This window comes from Micrasema longulum, unplaced genomic scaffold (genome assembly GCF_059751315.1).
Source record: "Micrasema longulum isolate JH-2025_06_02 unplaced genomic scaffold, ASM5975131v1 h1tg001149l, whole genome shotgun sequence".
NCBI classification, from domain to species: Eukaryota; Metazoa; Arthropoda; class Insecta; order Trichoptera; family Brachycentridae; genus Micrasema; species Micrasema longulum.
Window position 1 is genome coordinate 220768 of NW_028278336.1, and position 25907 is coordinate 246674.

Below are 25907 nucleotides of genomic sequence, written 5' to 3' on the forward strand. Positions count from 1 at the left end.
TCAACTTGGTATAATGTATAGAAAATGTGTGGACAATACACTAGATAGGACAATATTGTCTTGACAGTACGCTGCAACAATAAGAAAATTCAGCTACAGAGTGTGAAAATGAATACACGACGGCGTTTATTATGAGCAATACATTAAAAATGTTATTTATTTTGTACCAAGATGTATTAGAATTGTTAAAAGGACCAACTAAATAATAAAATCTTTTTTTTTCTACCGCCATTTTAGGCAGTAAAAATGCGCATGAGGATAGTGCGGTTGCGCACGGTGGCGAGGTTAATCATTGTTCCTCAGAGATGGCCTGCCCATCTATCTCCGTAATAATGTCTTGTTATTATTAATTCCAAAATATACTGTATTTTCAACAAGCGCTATAATATTTTTTATTATTATTGAATTACAAATACACTGTCCTATGTATAATTAGGTGTGGATATGATGGCCTCTTTATTTCTTCAGATGCTAAATTTCTACGAGGACTTAAAATTTGACAATCCCGACGGAGGGCCATGGAAACAAGGCTGGAGAATTGAATATGATAGTCATGAATGGAATCCACACCATAAACTTAAGGTGTTTATAGTTCCTCACTCGCACAATGATCCAGGTGAGTTATGCATAAACAATGTTTCGAGTATGTTCAAATGTTTGTAGACAGGCTGGATTTCCTCCCTAGGGAGTTATTTGGATCTAAATTTGTTACAGCAGAGAGGGAAAACATTTTGAGAAGAGAATGTGGAAGTCTTGGCATTTATAGGGCTTATTACCTGTCATTGTCTGGTTTGAGTGGACACTATACACTGTGTAACATTCACTGTTCTGCCTATGTTTAAACATCCACATTTCCTGGACTCTTCTATCTGTTGACTTTTGTGAAGTAAAGGAGATTAAAACCTACATCATGTGGGTGAGATTTATCTGGCAGAACCAATTCTCCTACCAGACAACGGGTTTCAGTGTCTACCTATGGATCTTTGTTTTTAACAAAAATCATCGCCGTTCCACGAAATGATGCGATAGACCCAGCATCCCTAATCTCCGCAGGCAACTCATTAAACATCTTAAGAGTCCTCTGGTCGTTTATAAATAAATAAATACAGTTCATTGACCCATTGCAACACGAAGCTGGCGAATCGCCGGCCAAGGTCAATTTGTCACTGACCCACAAAGCCGGCGATTCGCCAGTTTGTCTTTTAAGTGATTTTTTTTTACATTAAAACTGAATGACAATAACTTTATTAATAAAAATGACATAAATTATGTATATTTCGGTTACTGATTTCATAATAAAATGTAATAATCACAATTTATTTCACATTATTTATTACAAAATATTAATTTAGTCTTAATGTTATTGTAATGAAAAAATGTGTCAAAATTAAATAGTGTGTTGTGTAACAATCTTTACTATTGGTGAAATGGGTCAAACCACCACGGCTGATGAGGATTTGAGCAATTTCGTAGCCAGCTTGTATAATTAAATAAAGGGTCTCTTGGGGCTATTTTTAATGCATCTTTGCTAATTATATATTTTTCAATATAAAAATATCGATACTTATGGATTTAATAATATGCATTGTCAAACGTCATGTTTATTTTGTTTTAGGGTGGCTCAAAACGTTTGAAGAATACTACGCAACACAGACAAGATCAATATTAAATAACGCAATAGTCAAACTGTCGGAAGACAGTAGGAGGAAGTTTATCTGGGCCGAGATTAGTTTCTTCGCAATGTGGTGGGCAGAAATTACAGAAGATCAAAAGAGGTTGACAAAAAAGTAAGTATTAATTTACCTATATACAATAGGTATACTGACCAAGAGACCGAATTATAGTGGTAAATCCCAGATCAAAGTTAAAGAAAATAATGCGATTGATGCTTGTGATTTCACCGGGAATCAAACCAGGAACCCCTGCGTTAGGGTTAAGCATCTTAAAGCCATACTATGTGGGTCAGAAAATTGAACACGTAATTGAATAGTATTCTGAGCTAGAAATCTTGTACTCTCTAAACCTGAAAATGAAAGTCTGAAATCTTGATTTCAAAAATGATGGATTCTTACCAGATTCTAAATGTAGTATTTATATGCGTCCGTAGAATCTGAGAATCTGTGAAACATGGGATCAAAATTAAAATTTCTTTTGAAATTAAGCATTCGCATGCAAGGTTTTAACCAATTTATGTATTACATGATCGAGTTGAAATCGCCAGGAAATCACCTTATAACCTAATATTTTATGTTGGTCCTCTTAAGAATTGAACCCAGAACCTCAACAGTACTGAACGTGCTTTCGGTAAGAATAATAAGATTTAAGAATAAATTATTGTCCGAAAACATGTTTTATGATGTTCAGCGTAGTAATGAAATTCATCGTTATCCTATGAGGGGAGGTGAGGGTTTCAGACCTCATGCATTGTAGTCAAAAGCTCTAGCCAACCACGAGGCAGACTTATCTCTATTAGGTTAGGCAGAAGGCACTGCACTCAGAGGCTTGCGCTCCAAATAGGCATTTAAACCGTGTCCTATGCGCCACTGGGTGCGGATAGGTAAATTATGATGATGGTTAGGTTTAAAGCTGTTGATTTTTTGTTTCCGTCCGCAGATTGATCCAGTCCGGCCAGCTGGAGATGGTGACCGGCGGGTGGGTGATGAACGACGAGGCCACTTCCCACTGGATATCCATCGCGCAGCAGCTGACCACCGGCCACCAGTGGCTGAAGGACAAGCTGAATGTGACCCCCACTGCGGGCTGGGCCATCGACCCCTTCGGCCACTCCGCCACGCAGCCCTACCTCCTGAAGCTGGCCGGACTCGAGGGCTCCCTGATCCAGAGGACCCACTACAGCGTCAAAAAGGAACTAGCCAAAAATAAAAATTTGGAATTTCGATGGAGACAGCCGTGGGGTTAGAGAAATATTATTTTTTTGTGATTTAATATTTATTTATGTTTTTAAGATCTTAAGGGGACATGGTGTGAAAAATGTTAAAATGTGCTGTTTCAAGCATTCATTGAAAGTACTTGCAGTAGATCTAGTCAAAGGAAATAAATACATCAATAAAATTCAATGTTTATATAATGTTTTGACACCTTTTGTTTTTTGTTTTTTTTCTTGTAAATCGGTAAAAAAAATCACAAACCCCATGAAATCACTGAAAACAATCAATGTTTAAGCAGGTATATGAGGTATTAGTAAACATTGCATAGCCTTATTTTCTAATTTATCGCACATCTATATTTCTATACCTCGGTTATTTTCCTGAAAAGCTTTGTTGGGACGTTACGTTGTCTGAACCATCACCAATTCAATGGTGTAAAAATTCCACAAATAGCTTCATATAAAATAAACAAGATTACGGTCAACATTTTAGACGCATTTCACCAGGAGGTGGACGCATTTTACACCGAGTCCACGCAAGTTTTTTTTAAATAATAAAAAGAACAGAACTTTTAATATTTAATAAATAAAATTAACAATCATTTTTCAGATGGCGTCGGAACTACCGACATGTGGACTCACATGATGCCTTTCTATTCCTACGATATTCCTCATTCTTGTGGACCAGATCCCAAGGTAAATCGCATCCTTTATCCACCAAATCTTTATTCACTTGTTTTTCAATTCAAACTTTGTATTGATTGTAATTTAGTTATTTTAATCCATTTTATGATGAATAAAATTAATACTTGAAGCGCTCACTTTGTGATTTTCCATGTTAATATAACGAAGTATTTACTCTGTGTAAAATCACATGCTGACCGGTTGAAAGCCAGGACGAAAAACATAAAACTTTCAACACATCATGTACGCAAATGATGGATTTTCAGATATCTACTTGTATTTGGTAAGATTTAAAAAATATTTTATTATATAAATAAAACACGAGTGATACTTTAATCCACAAATTTGGAATATCCAGTGACCGGTTTCATCGCTTTCGCAACATCTTCGAGACTGGTATCTTTATTAAAAAGTTAAATGTATTTATACAGAACAGAGGTAAGGATACATAATTCAAAGTTATATGTAAGTAAATTAAATAAAGTTATTTTTATCTTAAGGATCATTATCAACAAATTTTCTATGGGTTAACTAATGAATTGATATAATGCTATTTTAATGAGTTTAAGTATTTTATTTTATTTTTGGTGTCTCATCCTTCGTGAGTGTGGTTTTGTAAATAATGATTTCTGAAAAACAAAGGGTAAAAAGTCATTAGTAAAATTATATTACAATGGGTAAAGTAATGGAGAATGCAATGCAATCGTGTTTTATTTATATAATAAATTACAATGAACTTCCATCAAGAATTTTCACTTACAAATTTAAAAAATATTTAGTGCTAGTTTATTTTTAACCAAAAAAACAGTCAAGTTCTGAACCGGTCGACATATTAAATTTACTTTAGTGATTTTACACAAAGTAAATAGGTACTTAGTTATATTATTTAACATTTTATGTTGTTTCAGATTTGTTGTCAGTTTGATTTCAAGAGACTTCCAGGATACGGTTTGTCATGCCCATGGAAGATCGCTCCGCAAATTATCAACGAAAGAAATGTTCATTTTAAGTAAGTTAATATTTCTGCTAATATGTAATTTTTAATAAAATATGTATCCTAATAATTAGGCGTGGACAACAAAAGCATACACTAAATGTAAATGCAATAGTTATGTATTAGTTAATTGGTTACTGAACCACCATTGCTCTTTTTTTAGTACATGTATGTATTTGTATCCACCAAAAAATATATATATGTACATATATAAAAATTTAGAAACCTGCTAATGATATTCATAAAATATTAACATATTACAACAGAGCTGAAGAACATTTAAGAGAAGGTAATATAGAAGTCCAGGAATCTACAGGGCTTATGACCTGTCAATGGCTGGTTTAAGTGGCCACTTTACACACTGTGTAACATTCACCATTCTGCCTATATTTGAACATCTATATTCCTTCAATTATTTCATCTGTTGATGTTTGTGAAGTTAAAGAGCTGAAACCTTTATTTATGCGGGTGAGAATCATCTAATTGAATTATTTCACCGACATACTAGGCAACGCCTGAAAATATTATTTTTTCAATTTCTATACTTCTTCATGGACCAGGTAATTTATCAACACTTAAACCAGCCATTGACAGGTCATAAGCCCTGTAGATGCCTGGACTTCTATATTACCTTCTCTTAAAAATGTTCTTCATCTCTGCTGTAATATGTTAATATAAACAGCTCCCCAGGGAGTTGAATCCAGTCCTTGTCTACACAAATTTGGATAAACTCAAAATATTGTTGATTCATAAAATACTTTCTTATACTATATTGTGAAATTGTCAATTTCTCAATTTAAAAAAATATGTATAATAAATAAGTTACTTTTACAATACATACCCTATACTGGTACTCAAAGCATGAGATAAAATTTTCTTTCCACAAAGCGAAATATCTACAAATACATAGTAAAATTTTCAGAAGGTTTTTTAATGATAAAAAAATTACTACTAAAATTTTAACAAACCAAAAATACCGTTTTATACATATTCTACATCTCAACTCATATATATGTGGAACTATTCATTTAAAAAATCCAAACTTTCCAAATTTTCACAAAAACGATGTATCTACATATTTGGTGATAGAAATGTATAGAAAAGTTGATTTGTGTTTAGGAATATAACATATAAGTTTACTTTTGCGTGAAATCATTATTAACTGTTTTTTTGTTATATTTTATTGATTTATTTTCAGTTCACAAACACTAAAAGACATCACAATATACATATATGCAATTCATAAAATAAACAATAATAACACTAAACATCTTATATGCCTACATATACCCATGTATTGGTGTGTTATTTCTGAAATATTTTCATATTATTACACAATTAAATGATAATCTAATCAAATTTGACTCGCTATAACTTCGCACATGTATCGTTTTGCTAAAATTTTATTTCCCCAATTCATAGATCTTATACAGAAGAATCTATTTTATTTGGGAAATCAACAGTTCTACATACATATTTATAGTAAACAAACAGATATAGTTTACAAACTCAGAACTAATAACAGATTTCCACATAATATACAAAGTTAGTAAAGAAAATATATTACATATCAAATAAATACATACAATTTATGCATATAAAAATGTTTTTTTCATGTACTCAATAATCAAAGAATTTATTTATATTTATTTTAAGAACATTAAGTTACTGTAAATTGGGCGGGATTAGGATAAGAATGCTTGAAGAGAGGATAAGGAGGGGAAGGGAGATGTACATATTTATTATTATAATGTCTACTAAGTTACATAATGCATTTTTAGTGTAAATTTTAAATCTGACAGAGTGATGTTTGTGTAATCTATATTTTTAAATTTTGCAAGCATTTTTAACATACGATGTTTTACTCATTGGTACATGAAACAGGTGGTACCGTCTACAAATCCTGGCTGGCACATGTATTGTTATTAAACAAAGCAGCTCTGTACAGCCAACCATTCCTGTCATAATTTTGTAAAGCAGTAGTTGATCCGCACACACTGCGGTATTGTAGAGAAATGATTCCATGGAAGGTGGAGGCAGTGAGAGTAGATACATAAGAAATACCGGTTTTGTATTTAAGGTACTTTATAAATTTGTTTTGAATATTTTCTATTCTACTTATATATATGGCATACTGGGGATTCCATATCTGAGATGCGTATTCCAAATGGCTTCTGACAAATGTATAATATAATGAAATTAGGGCCTTTGGATTATCAAAGTGTTTACTCATTCGAATCATGAAACCTAACATGCTCAATGCTTTGGAGGTAATTTTATTGATATGTGATTCAAAAAGTAGTTTTGAGTCTAAAACAATCCCAAGATCTTTCTATTTCCATCAAAAAACAAATTTTGGTTTTTTTGTAGATATTTCGCTTTTTGAAAAAAGTCCTCAATTTACAAACAAAATTTGAATTTGCATCCTAATTCTGTGGTACGATAATTTGATAAGTTTTTCTGATTTTCTGGGATTTTTACATATTTTCCTTGATAATGTTTCCAGAGCGGACCTGCTGCTCGACCAATGGCGCAAGAAATCTCAACTATACAAGACAAGAGTGGTTCTTTATCCTTTGGGAGATGATTTCCGTTGGGATCACTCCACCGAGTGGGATGCGCAGTTCAACAACTACGAGAAGTTGATGGATTATCTCAACGAAAATGAAAAACTAAATGTTGAAGTAAGAATTACCGAAGGTCAAAAGGCTGACTGATGCGCCACTAAAACCAAAAATGAGCTATAGATACCATTTTTCTCAGAATTTTATTTTCGGTTTAGTTTTTTTTTTTAAATCGTTTTTATCGATTTTCTGAGAATGTGTTCCGAGTCGCATGGCCCATATTTGATGTGCAACGACGATATGTTGGTGTACCAACACTAACAGACATGTGCATGACATTAACTATAAATAATAAATTTTATTTATAAAAGAAATACCTACCTTATCAACAAAACGTTAGATTTAAAAAAAATTAGAACGTTTAAAAAACGAATTATTTCATTGAAAATGTTTGTAAAGCCGTGTCCAGTACTCTGCCATGTGCGAATGTCAGCTTGAGGAGGAAGATCTAAATCATGTTTTTTTTTTTCGGATGCCCCATAAATGATTGTCATCCTGAGTTCCTATCCGACCTCTCCGATATCAACATCCCATTCCCTACTCATATTCTAACTCTCCTGTCCCCACCCAATATTTTTTTTATGTAAATATCTAGTTATAAATGGTATTAAGTTAATATGTTAATGTATGTAATATTAAATACCAACACATGTGTAAATATAAAAATAAATAAAAATCTGAAACTCGACACTGGCTAGAATACCCCAGTCGAGAGGTGAAAAAGCCAAAATAAAACTAAGAAGAAGAAGAAGAATTTTGAAAATTATAATATTGAGTTCTACAAAAAAACTCAGTAAATAAATATACAGAAATATATTATGTAATGTAATGTATTTTGGATTTGTACCGTGCTATATGCAGCTTATTAATCTTAAATCTGTGTCGTTTCACAGTCTTTGCTTTAATGTGTTTTCTTTGTTACTGGGTACCAGGACGATTTGAACTGCATCCTATAACCTCCGTTTATATTGTCGAGATGTTTGTAAATCTTGATCGCTTTTTTTACCAATTGAGTTTGGTGACTCTTCGGTCTCCCTTAGGTGACCGGCTCGAAGGTGTCGAATTATGCGTGCTGCTTATTTAATGTCTCGATTGCCTCGCTCTTAAGATGTTTAATATTGTTTTAGGTTAAATTTGGAACACTTTCGGACTATTTCCGCGCTGTCAAGCAAGAAATGCCGCTGCAAGAATTTCCAATACTTTCCGGAGACTTCTTTACTTACGCCGATAGGGACGATCACTACTGGAGCGGGTACTACACCTCTCGACCCTACTACAAGAGGATGGACAGAGTTATCATGTCTTATGTCAGGTAACAATATTGTATTCACCAAAAAATTAAGATCATTTTATTGCAATATTACTTAATAATCTACAAACAAAAACAAATTGAAAAATACTGGTTATGAGCTAAGAAAAGGAAAAATTATAGAAAAATAAATAAATGTATTGTATAGATCTCTTATATGCATGCATGCTATTACTAAATATGTCTATTTCTTGCCAATAAATATTATAGTAATGTACAGGCACGTCTAATGAATGAATTCTGTGCGTAATTATTTTTGCACTTAGGTACGTGGGAAATTTAAGTTAGTCTAGTACAATGAAGAGAACAGCGTAATCCAATGTTTCTAATTAGTATGGTGAGTCTACGAAACCATTCAAGATTTTATAAAGGAAAACTATATCACTATTAAGTCGCCTCTTTTGTGACGATTCCATTTAAAAATTCATTTTACATGCGTTTTAGCCATAAATATGCACATGAAATTCAAATAAAATAAGATATTATCAATAAATAATATAACAAGATTGATCCTTATTAATTATGGTTCTTTTAACTATTAGGGCTGCAGAAATGATATTCGCCCTGGCCAAATCCCGAGTGGATATACCTGACCCCATTATATCGCAGTCCTCCCGGCTTCACGGCACCCTGGCCACTGCCCGTGAGGCACTGGCACTGTTCCAGCATCACGACGGAGTGACCGGCACCTCCAGAGATCCCGTTGTCGTGGACTACGGCAACAAGTAACTATACATTATCCCTTTGCAACCGCTTTCATACGAGCGTAAGTTTGCCTTTCACCGACACAATATCAAAAGCGCACGGACGTTTGATTATCAAATTATTCCTGAATGGCACAATCATGCGGGTCAGGTTTTTATTCTAGTTGTTTATTGGCTTAAACGATCAAAATTTAAAAAAACTTCTGCCATTTGCAAAGCGTTATTATCAACAGTACAAGATGTCAGAGAATTGTTCGACAACGAGCACAGTGTATTATTCATTTCTATGATTCCTGTTCTGTCACAATTTTCTAGGTTTGTATCATAAATAATCTAGATTCCAGGAAATAATACAGATTAATTCAACATCACTCAAATATATCTACGTGCTTAAATTTAGGCACAGTTTTGACAACAGCCCAAAAGCTTTACGCTTAACATTTATTAAAAAAACATTTTTTTCTATGCACCGAGGTAATGAATAATTATCTTAAACAGATACATAAGACTGATAATAAAATACACTGAAGAATCCACTTACTCACTAATGGTGGAGAGAACACAGAAGAAGTTTCTTCGTTACTTCTACATGAGAGAGTATGAATACTACCCATTGCAGTACCCATCATTACTCCTTTTAGATATGCTCGGCCAGAAGGAGCGTTGCCTCGCTTATGATGGCCTTTAAACTTCTGAACGGGTTAATTTACAATCCCAACATTTTGGAGCGCACAAAATCATATGTACCGAGCAACTATTTAAGAGCTAGGCAACACAGACCATTTGTTCTTCCAGAATGCAGGATAAATTTACTGTTGATGATGCCTGTGGGGAGAATGATTGGTCTGTTGAACAGCCTACCGAGAGAGGTGGATCTTTTCCATGCTGTGATTACCAGCTTTAGACTTAGCTTTAGTATCATAATGTGTATTAGTGACTTATTCATCTTTGTCTACTATTGTTTTTATGAACCCCAATAAGCTTTTTTTAACTGCCTAACTATATCATTTACGTAAATTTTAATTGGCAGTAGCGCTGTATTGTACATTTAAATAAATAAATATTTAAGAGTCACGTTTTTTTTTACAGAATGTTTGCTGCTATTCTGGGAAGTCAGCATATAATACAACAGTGTGCCTACCATCTTCTTGTGCAAGCTGAGGTAATTATGAAATCACCAGTTATTACCCTAGTAGCATTTATTGTGGCCGATCAGTGGGTCTTTGAAATTTGAAACAGTGAGCAGTGGAACATTTTTTTAATCAATAAACAAGTTATTTTAATTTCCTAAACCACAAATTTAATCTAATTTAACTCCACTACTTTAACTGCCCTTTGCACTATGATTTTGGCAAATTATATAGAGGGCTTATGTCGGATATAGTCATTTTTCATTATGACCATATTGCAATTACACCAATGGTAGCAAAAACTGTGTTTGCTTGTATTCAATTCAGTTACAAAAATCTATTTCCACTATTGTGTTATTTCAATAACATCAATTTAGATCTCAGTTATTAGGTATTAACTAATTTGTATAGTCTAGTTCTCCTAAGAATCCGGGATTGTACCAAAATATATAGTTACTGCTCATGACTCCACCTATGCATTTGAGACAAACTTAGAGTATAGATTGAATATTTTGAAAAGCCGCTTCTTGTTTTTTTTTTTAAACATAATAAATATTATTTTTAGCTTTTCCATCAGCCGACATCAGATCACGTGTATTTTGAGATTGATGATATGCGAAGAGGTCGCAACTCTCTTCCTGAAAAACTAACCATAACTGTTGGACCAGAGGTAATTATTATACGTATGAATATTGAAAACACTTTCATATTTTTTATTATTATTACTCTTTATTATAGAAATAAAACAATATTTTGAGTTTGTCCAGATTTTTGTAGACAAGAACTGGATTCAACTCCCTGGGGAGCTGTTTATATTAACATATTACAACAGAAATTGAAAAAATAATATTTTCAGGCGTTGCCTAGTATGTAGGTGAAATAATTCAATTGGATGAATCTCACCCGCATAAATAAAGGTTTCAGCTCTTTAACTTCACAAACATCAACAGATGAAAGAATTGAAGGAATATAGATGTTCAAATATAGGCAGAATGGTGAATGTTACACAGTGTGTAAAGTGGCCACTTAAACCAGCCATTGACAGGTCATAAGCCCTGTAGATGCCTAGACTTCTATATTACCTTCCCTTAAATGTTCTTCACTCTGTTGTAATATGTCAATAGAAATAAAAGACAAGTGATACTTAAATCTACAATTTTGTAAAAACCAGTGACCGGTTTTATCATTTTTGGAGAGAAAAACCAGACATCTGATTAGTTTTCACAAGTCACGGAGTGTTTGTTCATAAGTAGCGAGAACGAGAGCAAAATATTGTTTTGATTGTGTTAGAATGAGATAGATTTATTGGATATGAACAAACTTACAAAATGAACGCTTGACAATCTAAGTCTACTGGCAACCCTAGTCATAGCTTATAATTCAGATATTGAAATGTTGACTGCCTGACCGAACATTTTAAAACAAATCAAATTACCCTTGCAAAAAGATCTATAATTACTTGTGTATGTACCTATGTATGCATTGTGTTGGTATTTATTCTATAATTACTTTTTACAGGCACCATCAAGAAAGATCGTATTTTTCAACTCTTTGGCCTACACGAGAGAGGAGGTGGTTACATTGCACGTATCTGTCCCTTTCATTACAGTAAGTAAAAAATACTAAATCTTGCGAAACCGTGGCTTGAGCGAGATAGACTATGCTTTGTAGCAGTAAATCGTGCCTAAGAGGGAGAAGACAATATACATAACCCGTGCAGTGCCGATGCATGCACAGATATGCAGTTTGCTTATAATCCCACTTTGAACATGCGTACTAACAGAATATTGATAATAATTTATGTGATTTAGTTACGTACAATGTTGTTGCTTATAAAACCGTACGCAAACAAAAGCAATGGCGGAATTAGCATTCCGATTCGCTGGCTGTCTTTGCACAATACTGCGTTAGACTTATTATATTATTAAATAACTTATAGTACAAGTATTTTTGATCAGGAGCCGCTTGTGGTCTGTAGGCATCTCAGGGTTCTGTCTTTATTTACAGATTGTAGACTCTGACGGAGTAGCTGTTGAGTGCCAAGTCAGCCCCCTGTTTATATCGGAGGCATCCGTATCGCAGTCCAAATATATCCTAAGCTTCATCGCTACAGTTCCAGGGATGGGGCTAGCGTCCTATGTTGTTACAGCTGTTGAAAAACATGCCCTTCCTTCGTAAGTTTTAAAAATTTCCTTATTAATACTTAAAAACTAATGTTTGCCACGAAGATATCAAAAAATATATGTTTACCTGTATTTGTTTACAACTTGTACATTAACATGTCAAAATAATTCCGCATCTTAGAAGATAAAACACAGGAATCCACTTTTGTCATATAAATGCCTTTTTAAGTTGAAATAAACATCTGAAGTCCACTTTTTTTTAATGCAAAAAATATCAGTAGTCCCAAGTATGCTATTTTAATAATATGTACTATTATTATCAAAATAATTATTATTTCACATTAAAAGTTCTTTATAGATTGAAATGATCTCATTTGGTTCAAATTTATGATGTTTTGGAAATTGCACAATCGCAAAATCCTTGAATCCTTTTCGTGAACATTCTGTTCAATGTGACTCCCATGGTCTATCCTTTATAAGGTACAGATATATTTAGTAATTTATTATATACATCCATATTTCTTCAACTCTTCCATCTGTTAATTTTAGTGAAGTAAAAGAGCTGAAACCTTTATTGTTGTGAAGAGGTTCATCTGATTATTTCAAACCTCATACTTGAGGGTATTAGATGCAATCTTAGAAATCTCCATTGAAGGAGTTACCGAGATAAGATATTTGCGAAAAACTTTGGAAAAATAATTGTGAGATTTCTAATTATTCTTCACTAACTCAATGGAGAATGCTAAGTTTGCGGTGTCAAATAGTATAATTGAAATTTGTTTTTGCAAGATTTAGAGACAGTTTTGAATTACGCTATTATTTAGGTTGGTAGGTGTTTATGTATAGTTTATTTTGGCATCAATAACTCATTTTCTGTTTTTGGCGGAGATTTCTAAGTTCGCTTCTTTTTCCCTCACTTTTTGGTATGTTTCATACTACAAAATGTTAGTAAATAATTGTATATAACCACTTACCGACTTTTCTATGTCTACCGGTTTTGAGATGTACCCGTCTCTTCGTCAGGACACTAATAATTACACTAATATGGGATTTGCATGTTAGTGTAATTAGTGTCCTGACGAAACCAGTAGATATAGAAGTCGGTAAGTGATTATAAACGGTGTTTCAGGGCCGGAGTGTGAAACTTCAGAGAAGCATTCCTCATAGTAAACTTCTTTTATAATCCTAATAATTTTATTTTCAAAAACTAATTTTTTTAATGAAAAAAAGGATTGATTATAATTTGATAATGGAAATAATCCTTAATGTTTCAAACTAGCATCCCTTCCACTAACCTCTACCCAGCCGCTTCCTTAGTTCATTTCCAGTGCGTACCACTTTGTTGGTCAAATACATTTTCAATCTCTATTTTTTAATTACAAACTGTGATTTTCCGAAAAATACATTGATATGTTTTTAATAGTATATCATTTAAAAAATCCTCAAAAACCGTGTACACATTAAAATTATTTATTTATTCATTAAAAACATTACACATACATAGTTTGATTACAGAGACACAGTTTATAGTGACACAACCAGGAATGACCCGACCCATACCTGTGAACTTGTGAAAATGATTAATTATGTATTATTATTTATTAACATTTAATTAATTTAGTTAATGCTTTAAATATTAATAATTTGCTTTATAAAATTGTAAAGCTGGCTCCCTAGACTAGACATTTTTTTATGTCTATGTGAGAGCCAATTATAGTCTCATATTGTTAAAAAATAATATACTACAATATGAATTTTATTTGTCTAGTAAAAATGCAATTCCACCAAGAAATATCAGTAGACAACCTCAAGTGTTTCTTTAATGATTCTTGTTATTACAGCACTACAACTTTTGCGGAAGTGCGAATGATGAACTTCAACGGGGAGCTTCGCATCCACGACACTTTCCGCGCCCCGGTGGGCAAGGTCAGCGGAGAGTTCACGATGCGGGTGGGAGGCACGGAGGACGCAGAAGGCCTATGGGGCGGTAGGCGGACAGAGGGCGCGGGCCTCGCAGGGACCTTCTCCAAAGGAGGGCTGCTCAAGGCCATCACCCTCCCGAGTAAGGAGACAGTGCCTGTTCACCTGGATTTTATCAAGTAAACACAACTAACATATTCTTTTAGCATTGTAAAATGTTTTTTTTTCTTTCTGATTACTCGTTAAATTCACTTCTAGGAATGTTTATTTGCATCCGGTGTTAAATCATATTGCTTTTTTTTATTAACACAATAGTAATCGGGTATTTTCACAGGTCGGGAATAACGTTAAAAACATAGTTTATATTTTTACAATTCTAACGATATAATTATCTATGTATTCAAAACAAATTTTCATTTATAATTTTCGGGTATAAAAATAAGCGCATACAAAATTGGTCACAGTTGGTGTCACACATGCCCGCCGACTGGATTTCTAATAAATATTGCTTACAAATTTGGTGCCAAAACGTCATTTGGTGAAAAAACTACTATGGTAGGATTTATATGTTAGTGTAATTAGTTTCCTGATGAAGAAACGGGTACGTCTCAAGACCGGTACAAATAGAAAAGTCAGTAAGTGGATATATGCAAATACATACCGAGATTTATTGATATGTTAATTAACAAAGTTAATTCTTTAAGTATTAATAATATTACATCGTTTGTACTACTTTTCATTTAGTATAATATACATATATTTAATGAAAGCACCCACCCCTTTCCTGAAACTGTTATAAAGACTTGTGTCTTTCTTCAGTTTCGTATATTCGCTATCAATTTTTTAAAACTAATTAAGTAAAAATTTAACATTTCTTTACAACCAAACTGCAAAAATAACAAAACATAACTTAAAAAGTTTTCACTGCAGTATTTATTTATTTAATAAACGCCCAGAAGGCTCTTACAATATACAGTTAAAAGTACATAAAGTATTACGGAAAATAACACAAATAAAATCATAACTATTACACTTAACATGTAATTCATTCTAAAAAAGAAAGAAAAAAGGAAATAAAATGAAGATGAATAGAAAAACAAATTGAAAAGGGGAGAATTGAGGGGGTTGGCCATTCGATGGGTAGGATAGCTCATTTGATAGCAGCAGGAGTGGTGTGGAGCAAGTCCAACAGCTCAGCATAATTATAAGCTGTTCTGTGGATGCGTGCCCTTGGGAGAATGGTGGGTAAAGTTCGACCTATCGTATTCACGCTGGAACGTGTGTCGGAATCTGGTGATCGTTGTGGGTACACGAAAGTTTATCAAGGACAGTAATTTTGGGCAATCTTTTATGGTGTAAATAACTTTGCGCATTAGAGTGAGGTCAGCAATTGTCTTTCTGGTGGAGAGCTCAACTCAGACATGAAAGTTTGGTAGCAAATTTCATTTATAGGTTTACCCTTTTTGAACTGTTTGTACTGTATTGTCAATTTGTGATCAATCAAATACACATGGTCAGTACAATCACCTTTTTCTAATTTCCCAGTATGACAGTGAAGGAATACAGTTTTAGTTCCAAATTGAGACAGCGACCGCATGCTCCAGGTCCCGCTTCGGAAAGAAAGAAGAACGTAGTAATACAAAAAAATTAAACGACACAAAACCCAAATACCTAGAAAAATTTGCCCTAGACAACATACACTAAAATATACATCTATTATACATACTATGTGATGATTTATTTATTTATTTAACACTTTTTATACATATACAGTTTATACACATTGAAACATTAGTGGGTAGATTATTCCACAATCGAGCAGCTACTACTGTGAAAGAGAAGGCAAGAAAATTAGAGCGATGAAAGGGTATTAAAAGGGTTCTCTCGTTACTAGAACGAAGATATAGTCCGTGTTGTGATAGAGGTTGAAAGAGCTCTCTCAGATAAATAGATTATTTAAAATATTGTGAAGAAGTGATAGAATGTGAATGTTTCTTCTGAATGCCTGATGATAATGTTGTTTTAAATAATGTTTTAATTATGTATGTAATTTAGCTAGATTGTAAACTTTTTCCAGGTACGGCACTCGATCTAGCGGTGACAGGAGTGGTGGATACCTCTTCCTTCCCGGATCTGAAAGTATTATTATTAAGAATGAAAATCCAGAGCCCATAATCTCCATTATTGAAGGAAAAATCTTGTCAAGAATGGAAGTGCAGTTACCCTTTGTCCATCATACGGTATGTTTCATTTTTAACAATATTTTGACAATCATTTTTAACACGGCTGAATTTCACTCCGTAGTTATTAAGATTTAATATACAGTAAAACCTCGGTTTTCCGTTCCTCAATTTTACATAAATATACATCGATAACTGTATGACTTAAAAATGGGAGTAAAAGTGGGCGAGTTAACTGTCTTTTGTATGCTGACGATGCCGTGTTTCTTGCTAGCAACAAAGAAGACCTACAATTCTTGGTAACAAAAGTCTACGATGTATGCGAGAAAAACGATTTGCTAATGAATGTTGATAAATTGAACGTAATGGTTTTTGAAAGAGGTTTTCTTTTTTTATAAGGAATAACCCGCTAAGCCTCTATTTTGAAGCTTGTCAGATGGTGGGATAGACGGGAAACGGAAGAAGGTAATGAAAATACACCACAACACCCAGACCAATGAAAGTACAACTAAATGTGAGATTAGTGTGAATGGAGATATTTTGAATCAGATAGAAGAATTTGTGTATCTGGGAAGTGTGTTTACTATGGATGGAAAGACTGAGAAATATTTTGAAATTAATTTTGAGTTTTCTGGGAACAGGGTGAACGGTGCACTTAAAACTACCTTGGCAAACAAACGTTTGTCGCAGGAGGCAAAACTGGCAGATCACATTAATGTTCTGGTGCCGACCCTTATCTATGGGGGCAAAGTATGGAATCGGAAAACAATGGTGAAAATAGGCAGAATGGTGTTGAAATGCAATCACTCAGGCATGTGTGGTAAAACGATGTATGACTGGTACATAAATGTTGATGATTTGTCAAAAGTCAGAATAATCGGCGTGCGTGCATGAGAAGATGTATGAATGTAGAGGATGCGAGGTCTGTATGAAAAGACGGGGTGATAGGGCACAAACTGGTACCTGAAGCGTAAGACTGATCATCTTACCTTCATGTAACAAATAAAATTATCACGATACGCTGCGATTGGTGTACCAATGCAGTGCCCTATGCACTATTTGGTGCGGAAAGGGAATGATTATGATCATATAAAATAGAATTTTGTGGCTTTGCCTTTTTTCTAAATGGGAGTCTATTTTCACCTTTTCTCTGGTATTGTGATCCTATTCATGTTGACTTTGATAAATTTTTTTCCAAAATTCTGCGTTTTTAAAAAAAAAAAATCTATATTATACACTAATATCATCATATTATAGAATATTCTTATTTATATAAAGTTTTCCTGTGTCAGTTTTACTTGGATCAATGTTAAAGGGTGCACAACTATGTCAGCATCACCAGCATTTATATGTTATTTTATGGCTCAGGTGACGTTATATGCGGGTAAAGGAGCCGACAGCTTGGGACTTGAGGTTATTAACATTGTAGACGTCTCTAGCGCCAGTAACTTGGAATTAGCCATGAGGTTGTCAACTAACATCAACAATATGGACGAGTTCTTTACTGATCTTAATGGATATCAGGTATTTATTTTACCATGCAACTCTTGAATACACACTTAGATTTAAACTTATTTTAAAGAAATTTCTTATTTTCAACATAATATTAAAACTATGATGAAACAATGTCCTTTGTGCGAATCCTAGCACCTGACCGAAACTCAAATCACCATACTTCAAATGTTGTTCAATTTCATTACTGAAGTCCGAGAACGGACACAGCAGCCTCCTATAACGAGCGTTTCTATTGTGCGGCGGTGGACCTGGCTTGAACACATGCTGCGGATGCGTCAGGAGAGCCTTAACCAAAGTTGCCTCTTCTTCGAATCTACGGGCTCCCACCGTCCTGGAAAGCCGTCGATGACGATCTTTTGGCTTTATTCGGCGGAACTAAGAGATGCAGGATTGACGAGAGGAGGCGAGAGTGTTGGCTAACGATAGGGTATCATGGAGGCGTCTGGTGATGTCCACATGATCCATTTAAAAGCAGATGTGGAAAAAGATGCATAAACAAATACAAAGTCATGAGAATGGTGGACATTATTTTGTGAATAAGTTCAAATGTATGTATTTTTTTTTAATAAACTTAATTTTGAATTTGATTTATGTTATTTATTGACAATTCTTCATGGAATTTTGTTGTAGTTACGTAATAACTAATGTTTTGATATAACTTATAAATTAATTAATAAAGAATAAATGAAAATATTTTAGGAGCAAACATTCAAAAAGTGTTTTGTCCAAATTTGCAAAAAACAAGGTTTATATCAAATTTTAAAGTTGTTTGTTTAAAAAAAAAAATCAGAAAAACCACACTTTTCATTGAAAATGTGTTTTTTTTCTATTTATTTACAGACTTATTAAGTAGGTAAATACATTTCTTTATAATATATTCAGGTGCAATTGAAATAAAATATAAGTGAAGAAAATTAAAGCGAGAACAAAAAATTAAATAATAATTACTACCTTAAGACAAGATCTGGTCGATCTTAGTGATTGTTTAAATCTTGAAAGGCCTGCACCAAAAAAGTCCAGATCTTGTCTCGAGCTTACAATGCGACACAATCGGGACATCGGTGCATCGAAGCCATAGTTTGTGCTGTGCTAATCAAGGAACAGCACATTATTATTTTGTTACCAGCAGATCGGAACATGATATAAAAATATGTACTAAATTTCATACATTTAAACTAATGGTGTTGTTAAAAAAAGTTTTTCTTCATTTTTCAAATTCTGTATTTCTGTAAAGAATCACTTTTTCAATGTTTGCTCCTTATTTGGTACTAATGGGCATCTTCAGACTGGTTAATATTACGCAGTGTTGAAATCATTTATACCACATTAAGTCACGGACTTATCTCTGAAATCCCTTATTTTTACCTGAGGAGTAGTCATTGAGTCGAAAACACTCACCTAGGGTTCTGGTTCTATTTCACGCATATAACTGGCGAACTGTATTCTCCATCCACCCTGACACACAAAAAATTCTCAGCATAAACTGATTTAAAAATTTTATGTTTATATATTTTGGTTTATTTTCGGTCCCCCTATAATATTTGGGTGTGATGTGTCATTTACAGATGATAAGGCGTAAGATGTTCAGCAAATTACCCCTTCAAGCTAACTATTACCCTCTGCCCGTAGCTGGGTACATACAGGACCAGAAAACCAGGCTAACTCTGCTGACTTCCACTTCTCTAGGAGCGGCTGCAATTGCTCCTGGACAGTTGGAGGTATGTACAGTGTACACTCCAATACTGCATATAAAATAAATTACATATGTAGTTCTATTAATTGAATACTATAAATTGACCTTTTTTAGAAGATCATGTAAAAATACAAATGTATTTTTTTATTAAAATTTTTATTTTAGAACAATATTTTATTTTGTAGGCATATTTTGGATTTTTCCTGCAATGCCCAATGTAGATGATCTGCTACATACCGATAATTGGTGTATAAAAGTGATTTCAAATATATTTATCACTCGGCAAATAGTTTATTATATTGTATACATACTCTAGCCATTATAATTTATTTGAAAAATCACCACCGGGGTAAATTTTTTTGATTTTTTTGAAAAGTCAGTTGCACGTATTCTGTCAAAAGTGTTATTTAGCTAAAGTTCAAATGGTGATTTCTTTGTTTTTTTTTTAAGATTTGAATTTATAATTGTTTCCGCAACTTTCATTATTACATAAAAAGATGTTCATAAGAATCGTTATTTCTTGTTTTCCTTATATTTTTGTATTTTTAACCTTTTAATCCTCAATGCAGCATATTGTCCCCATACCTAAAAAATGAAATTAAAACTGAAAAAAAAAACTTTTTCTTTTCATTATTTTTCCCAGTATTTGCATAAAAAAACATACGTAAAAAAATATTTTTAGTAAGAATTAGAAAAATTGGGCATTGAAGTGTTAAGATATACATATTCAACAGAGATAAAACTGTTGGGAATATGGAATAAATTCATTTACCTGTGATATAAACATTTTTAATAAAACTTTTTTTCTTAAATATGTTGTTTGAAGCTTAATTTCATTTAGTATAAACTTACTCTGTAAATTATCAATTGTTTTTTTATTAAATATGCATATGCATATTGTGGGCTCAATGCTATAACCAGGAGTCAACCATTAAAATCATATCTTTGTATAAATGTTACAATTACACAAGTTGTGATCAATCATGTTATGATGATTTGAATGCATGACTACTATATTTGTATTGGGGACTTAAATTAGTTCTCCCTGTTTTTATCTTTGCTCGGCTTCAATTCATATGGCACCCAATTTCCTTGCTTTTAAATCATTCCTAATGCTTTTAAACATTTAGCAACTGTTGTGTGATCCACTTCTAATGATTCTGCAAGTTCATTTTGCATATGACATGGGTCTTCGTCGAGTAATGCTTTCAATTCTTAATCTTTAAACTTTTTCGGTGTGCCAAACCGTTCTTTATCTTCAACATCAAAATCATTTTCAAAGCGCCGAAATCAATTTCTACACGTTGTTTACAAATATATATTTACCTATATTCTTTTCTTATTTCTCTCACTCTTCATAACTGTTTGAAAACTGTATTATTCTCTTCGCAGGTCATGCAAGATCGTAGACTGAATCAGGACGATAACAGAGGAATGGCACAAGGAATATTGGACAACCATCCAACACAACATATCTTTAGAATTATTCTGGAAACTAAAGTTGATTCCAAATGCCAGGTAATATTTAGTTCCTGCAATTACCTTTTCTCATAGTTTTTTTGAAAATGCGTTTGATTAACTCTAATATTTTATTTGAATAATGGGAAACAAGTTATAGTGAGGCGGGTTTAAGCCCGTCCACAGCCTATCCTTTAAAATAAGTAAATGACCATTTTGTTTTAGTGAAAAGTACCATCTTAATATAGAAGAGTTTCTTCTGTGTATATAGATATGTTTTAATGATAGATTTTAATGCAGAAACATAATTCCTACTTCTTTAATTCATATATGCAGTGCCAAAAAAAGTTAGATATAATAAAATAGAAAAAATACAAGAAGAACTTAATTGGATACCAATTAAAAAGAGACTGATTTATAATATGCTTGTTTTTATATTAAAATTTTTAAACAATCGAATGACAGTCAAAAAAATTTTCAAGAATAATTTTTTATTTTTGAATCTTGGAATAGGGCACACATAAACATATTCTTATGTGTGCTTTAATAATAACAACGTCCATATCAGGGTATTAGAAGCAAACTTAGAAATCTCCACCAAAAACGGAAAATTCATAATGGATGCCGAAATAAACTATTCATGAAAACCTACCTACCTGCCTAAATAGTAGCATAATTCAAAACCGTCTCTAAATCTTAAATAAACAGGTTTCAATCATACTATTTTACACCGCAAACTTAGCAGTCTCCATTGAGTTGGTGAAGCATAATTACAAAATCTCACAATACTTTTTTCAAAGTTTTTCACAAATATCTCAGTAACAGTTCAATGAAGTTTGCTTCTAATACCCTCATATACTTCATTTATAAGTTGTTTAACACATATATAGATTTTTTTTCTTCATAAATGTTTTTTCCCATTTCATAATATTTTTTACTGGCTTATATAAAATAGAATTTTGTGATTTCGCCTTACATTAATGCTGTTTGTCAGTAGGTGCTTATAAATAATTCATATTTATAACAAATATTTACTGTGTATCTTACAATTTTTAGAGCTCTGCCCAAGAACACCCTTCAGGACAACTTTCAGTGGCTGCACATGTCAGTTCTCAGTCTCTTCTGCATCCATTTATCCCACTTTTCTATTCCGGAGATGGCAGCTTAGAAAGGTAAACGTGTTTATACTATGTAGTTTAGTAGATTGTATCGGCATTCACTTCATAACACTTGGATCAATTATTGTGAAAGGTGTTACAAAACTTTGTACATCTGTTGATGGGAGAAATAATCTTTCTTAAACTATAATAGAATTCTTTAAAATCAATAAAAAATATTTTATTTTGCAATAACTTTAAGTTTCTTGAAATTTAGATTAAACTTAGGCACCATTGATACTAACAAAGTATTTAAGTAAAATTTGTTCCAATGGTTTGAAGTTAATGAATTGGAACAAGAAAGTTATTAAAGGAAAAACAGAATTTTGGTTTTTAAAAAGAAATTCAAGCATTCCCAATTACGCAAACTTTGTGGTATTTTTCTTAAATTCTGGATTAAATTAATTATGCCTTTAATAAATGTTTTAAACAAATTTAATAGTTTTGTTCAAACCCTTTTTTATGGAATTGTATTTTTTGTCTTATTTTCAGGAATAATATTTTGCTTGTAAATATTTAATGTCTAGAGTATGTATTTAGCAAAATTTTAATATTCATATCAGCCATTCGATGGCATTAAATTTTTGCTAAAAACATAGTGTACCTTTATTTTGAAGCAAGTTTTAATTTAATTTAATTGACCATGCTTTTGTCACAGCAAAGATTGTTTAAAATTGCACCTTAAAGCATTGTGTCTATTAAATTTTCAGAGCTGGCCCAGAGGAACCTCAAGGAACCAATCTTCTCTCATCTTACAGTGCTGTAACCAGAGAAATTGGAGTAGATATAACAGTGGCTTCATATCGGGATAATGTGATCGCTTCGGTAAATTATGCATCTTTTCAAATTTCTAAAAAATTTCAAATCTATGACAGTACTAAAAAAATACTTAATGTTATTAAATATTTATATATAACCACTTACTGACTTTTCTATGTCTACTGGTTTCGAGACGTACCTGTCTCTTCGTTAGGATACCAATTAAACCAATATGAAAAACCCACTGTACACCTTCACCATAGTTGTTTAACAAAAATATAAATCCAACATGCCTTGCATTTTAATAGGCAACCCTTACATGCACTGATTAGGTTATGAAAATATTTCATTTTGTGGGAGAAATAGTTGAAAAAAGAGGGAGGGGATGAAGGGAGGTGACCGTTTCAGTGGAACATTGCATAATGGACTGTATTGAAAAGTTGTTTGATTATTGATCAAAGGAACATTAATTAAACATTATTTGTTAAAGCTTTCCTAATGTGAAATATTTCCATATTATTTACTTTTAACCCTTTATTATTTGTATGTAAGATTTTAACTTCTGTATCTTTATCAAAGTCATGAATAAAATTAATTAGGTGATTTGCAAATTGGGAGAAATTGTTATTGTAAAGACACCTCGTGTGTTTTTTAACATGAAAAAATCATCTCGAATCCAGTAGACATAGAAAAGTTGGTAAGGGGTTATATACAAATATTTAGTAACATTTAGTAAAATGTTTGACCACAAAGTTAATGCTTTCAATATTAATAATATAATAAAATAATAGTTTTAAAAAAATTATCTAAGTTTGTAGTGCACATTGCATCCTTATAGTGACACCAAACTAAATCCTTTTTTTTCAAAATGACAAAACAAAGTTATCATTAATTCAAACCAATACTGTGATAAACGAATTGCCTTTCTAAAGTATGATGTTTGTTTTTAAATATGAATTCTTGGCTGTCGAGAATTTCGAAAATTTTGAAATGTATAAAAAAATAATACAAGTGACTCAAAAGTAACAAATTTTTGTATAGTATCACTATTCTTATAAAAGTCATTCACATCGTGTCATTCACATCGTGGTTTATTATTCCGAAAGGAGTCAAACAGGTATGTGTAATGTCACCATGGTTGTTCAACACATACATCAATAACTGTATGAAAGAACTGAAAGATTTAAGAATGGGAGCAAAAATGAGTGGTATAACTGTTAACTGTCTTCTGTATGCGGATGATGCCGTGCTTCTTGCTAGCAGCAAAGAAGACCTTCAATTCTTGGTAACAAAAGTCTACGATGTATGCAAGAAAAGCAATTTGCTTATGAATGTTGATAAATCGAAAGTGATGGTTTTTGAAAGGGACGAAAATATAACTAAATGTGAGATCAGCGTGAACGGAGATATTCTGAATCAGGTAGGAGAATTTGTGTATCTGGGAAGTATGTTTACTAGGGATGGAAAGACTGAGAAATATATTGAAAGGAGGGTGAGTGCCGGGAACAGAGGAATGGTGCACTGAAATCTACTTTGGCAAATAAATGTTTATCGCAGGAGGCAAAACTAGCAGTTCACAATGGAGTTCTAGTGCCAACTCTAATGTATGGGAGCGAAGTATGTATATAATGCTGTCGAAATGCGATCCCTCAGGCGAATGTGTGGTAAAACGATGTATGATAGGTGCACAAATGTCGAGATCCGTGAAGTGTGTAAGGCTGAGACATGCATTATTGACAGAATCAAGAAAGGGGTGCTGCATTGGTTTGGACATGTAGAGCGAATGGACAGCGAAAGAACGGTTAAAAGGATTTACGATGCAAATGTTGATGGATGCAGAAGACCGAGAAAGACATGGCACGATCAAGTCCATCAAATACTTGAAGATGGACATGTCAAAAGTACGAATAATCGGCGTGCGTGCATGAGAAGATGTATGAATGTAGAGGAAGCGAGGTCTGTATGCCAAGATAGAGTGTTATGGCATTCTATCCTCTCTGCCTACCCCTACGGGGAAACGGCGTGATGGTTTGTTGTTGTTATAAAGGTGTGTTATTTATTCATTCACAATTAAATTTTATTTTATAATTTTTTGTTACAAACTGGCACCATCTAATGCTTCGTTTTAAATTGTTTTCAGTTACCAAATGGGAAAAAGAAAAATGGTCGCGGCATCGTGATTCAAAGACAGAATTTAGACATATGTTATTGTAATGAAGATCAGAAGAAATTATTCCCCGTTAGCGGCGGGCAGGTAATTTTACATTTTATTATTATGTTATTTTGCGAGTCATATATTTATATGTCGCCGCTAAATATCCATTCCTGATCAGCCACTCAGTGAAATGGCCAGGTGGTTCATAAACTGCCGGCATTCCATCGAATGGCTAGGCCGTTTGTAGAATGAATTAAGATAGCTCAACGTTTAATGAGATGACTGGTTGAAAGATAGCCACAGGTCATTTAGTTCATTTTTTTACCACTGCAACACGCTACCTGTCATCTGTCAAATATTGCATCAGCAACTGGTAATGTGTGTTGTTTTTTTGTTCAAGTGTTTTGTTTTGAGTGAAAATAGATAGCATAAAAATAGACAAAAGGAATACAGCATGGATTTTTCTGCAAGTAATGAGTCGGAGACAAGTTTTAAACTAAATTTGAGTCTAAACTCATTAAATAAATTATCACCAATGTTCGACAAGCTAGCGTGAGCGTGAATTCCGAAGACCTGCAGACGTCTATGGGATATTACTGGATGTCTATGTACAAT

The 25907-nt window shown here is 33.1% G+C and overlaps 1 protein-coding gene across 1 annotated transcript in view; it reads left to right on the plus strand.

The window, feature by feature from the left end:
• alpha-Man-IIa (alpha-mannosidase 2) overlaps positions 1 to 25907 on the plus strand; it is a 32719-nt gene that overhangs the window by 1516 nt on the left and 5296 nt on the right. Inside the window, exons 3-22 of the mRNA XM_088233764.1 lie at positions 469 to 616; positions 1616 to 1787; positions 2614 to 2915; positions 3498 to 3583; positions 4480 to 4580; positions 7072 to 7249; positions 8317 to 8501; positions 9041 to 9223; positions 10292 to 10364; positions 10898 to 11002; positions 11851 to 11940; positions 12340 to 12506; positions 14297 to 14554; positions 16453 to 16615; positions 17924 to 18079; positions 19636 to 19788; positions 21156 to 21281; positions 22278 to 22393; positions 23089 to 23203; positions 25278 to 25391. Of these exons, the coding sequence (XP_088089890.1) occupies positions 469 to 616; positions 1616 to 1787; positions 2614 to 2915; positions 3498 to 3583; positions 4480 to 4580; positions 7072 to 7249; positions 8317 to 8501; positions 9041 to 9223; positions 10292 to 10364; positions 10898 to 11002; positions 11851 to 11940; positions 12340 to 12506; positions 14297 to 14554; positions 16453 to 16615; positions 17924 to 18079; positions 19636 to 19788; positions 21156 to 21281; positions 22278 to 22393; positions 23089 to 23203; positions 25278 to 25391 (2991 nt within the window). The remainder of the gene's footprint in view (positions 1 to 468; positions 617 to 1615; positions 1788 to 2613; positions 2916 to 3497; positions 3584 to 4479; positions 4581 to 7071; positions 7250 to 8316; positions 8502 to 9040; positions 9224 to 10291; positions 10365 to 10897; positions 11003 to 11850; positions 11941 to 12339; positions 12507 to 14296; positions 14555 to 16452; positions 16616 to 17923; positions 18080 to 19635; positions 19789 to 21155; positions 21282 to 22277; positions 22394 to 23088; positions 23204 to 25277; positions 25392 to 25907) is intronic.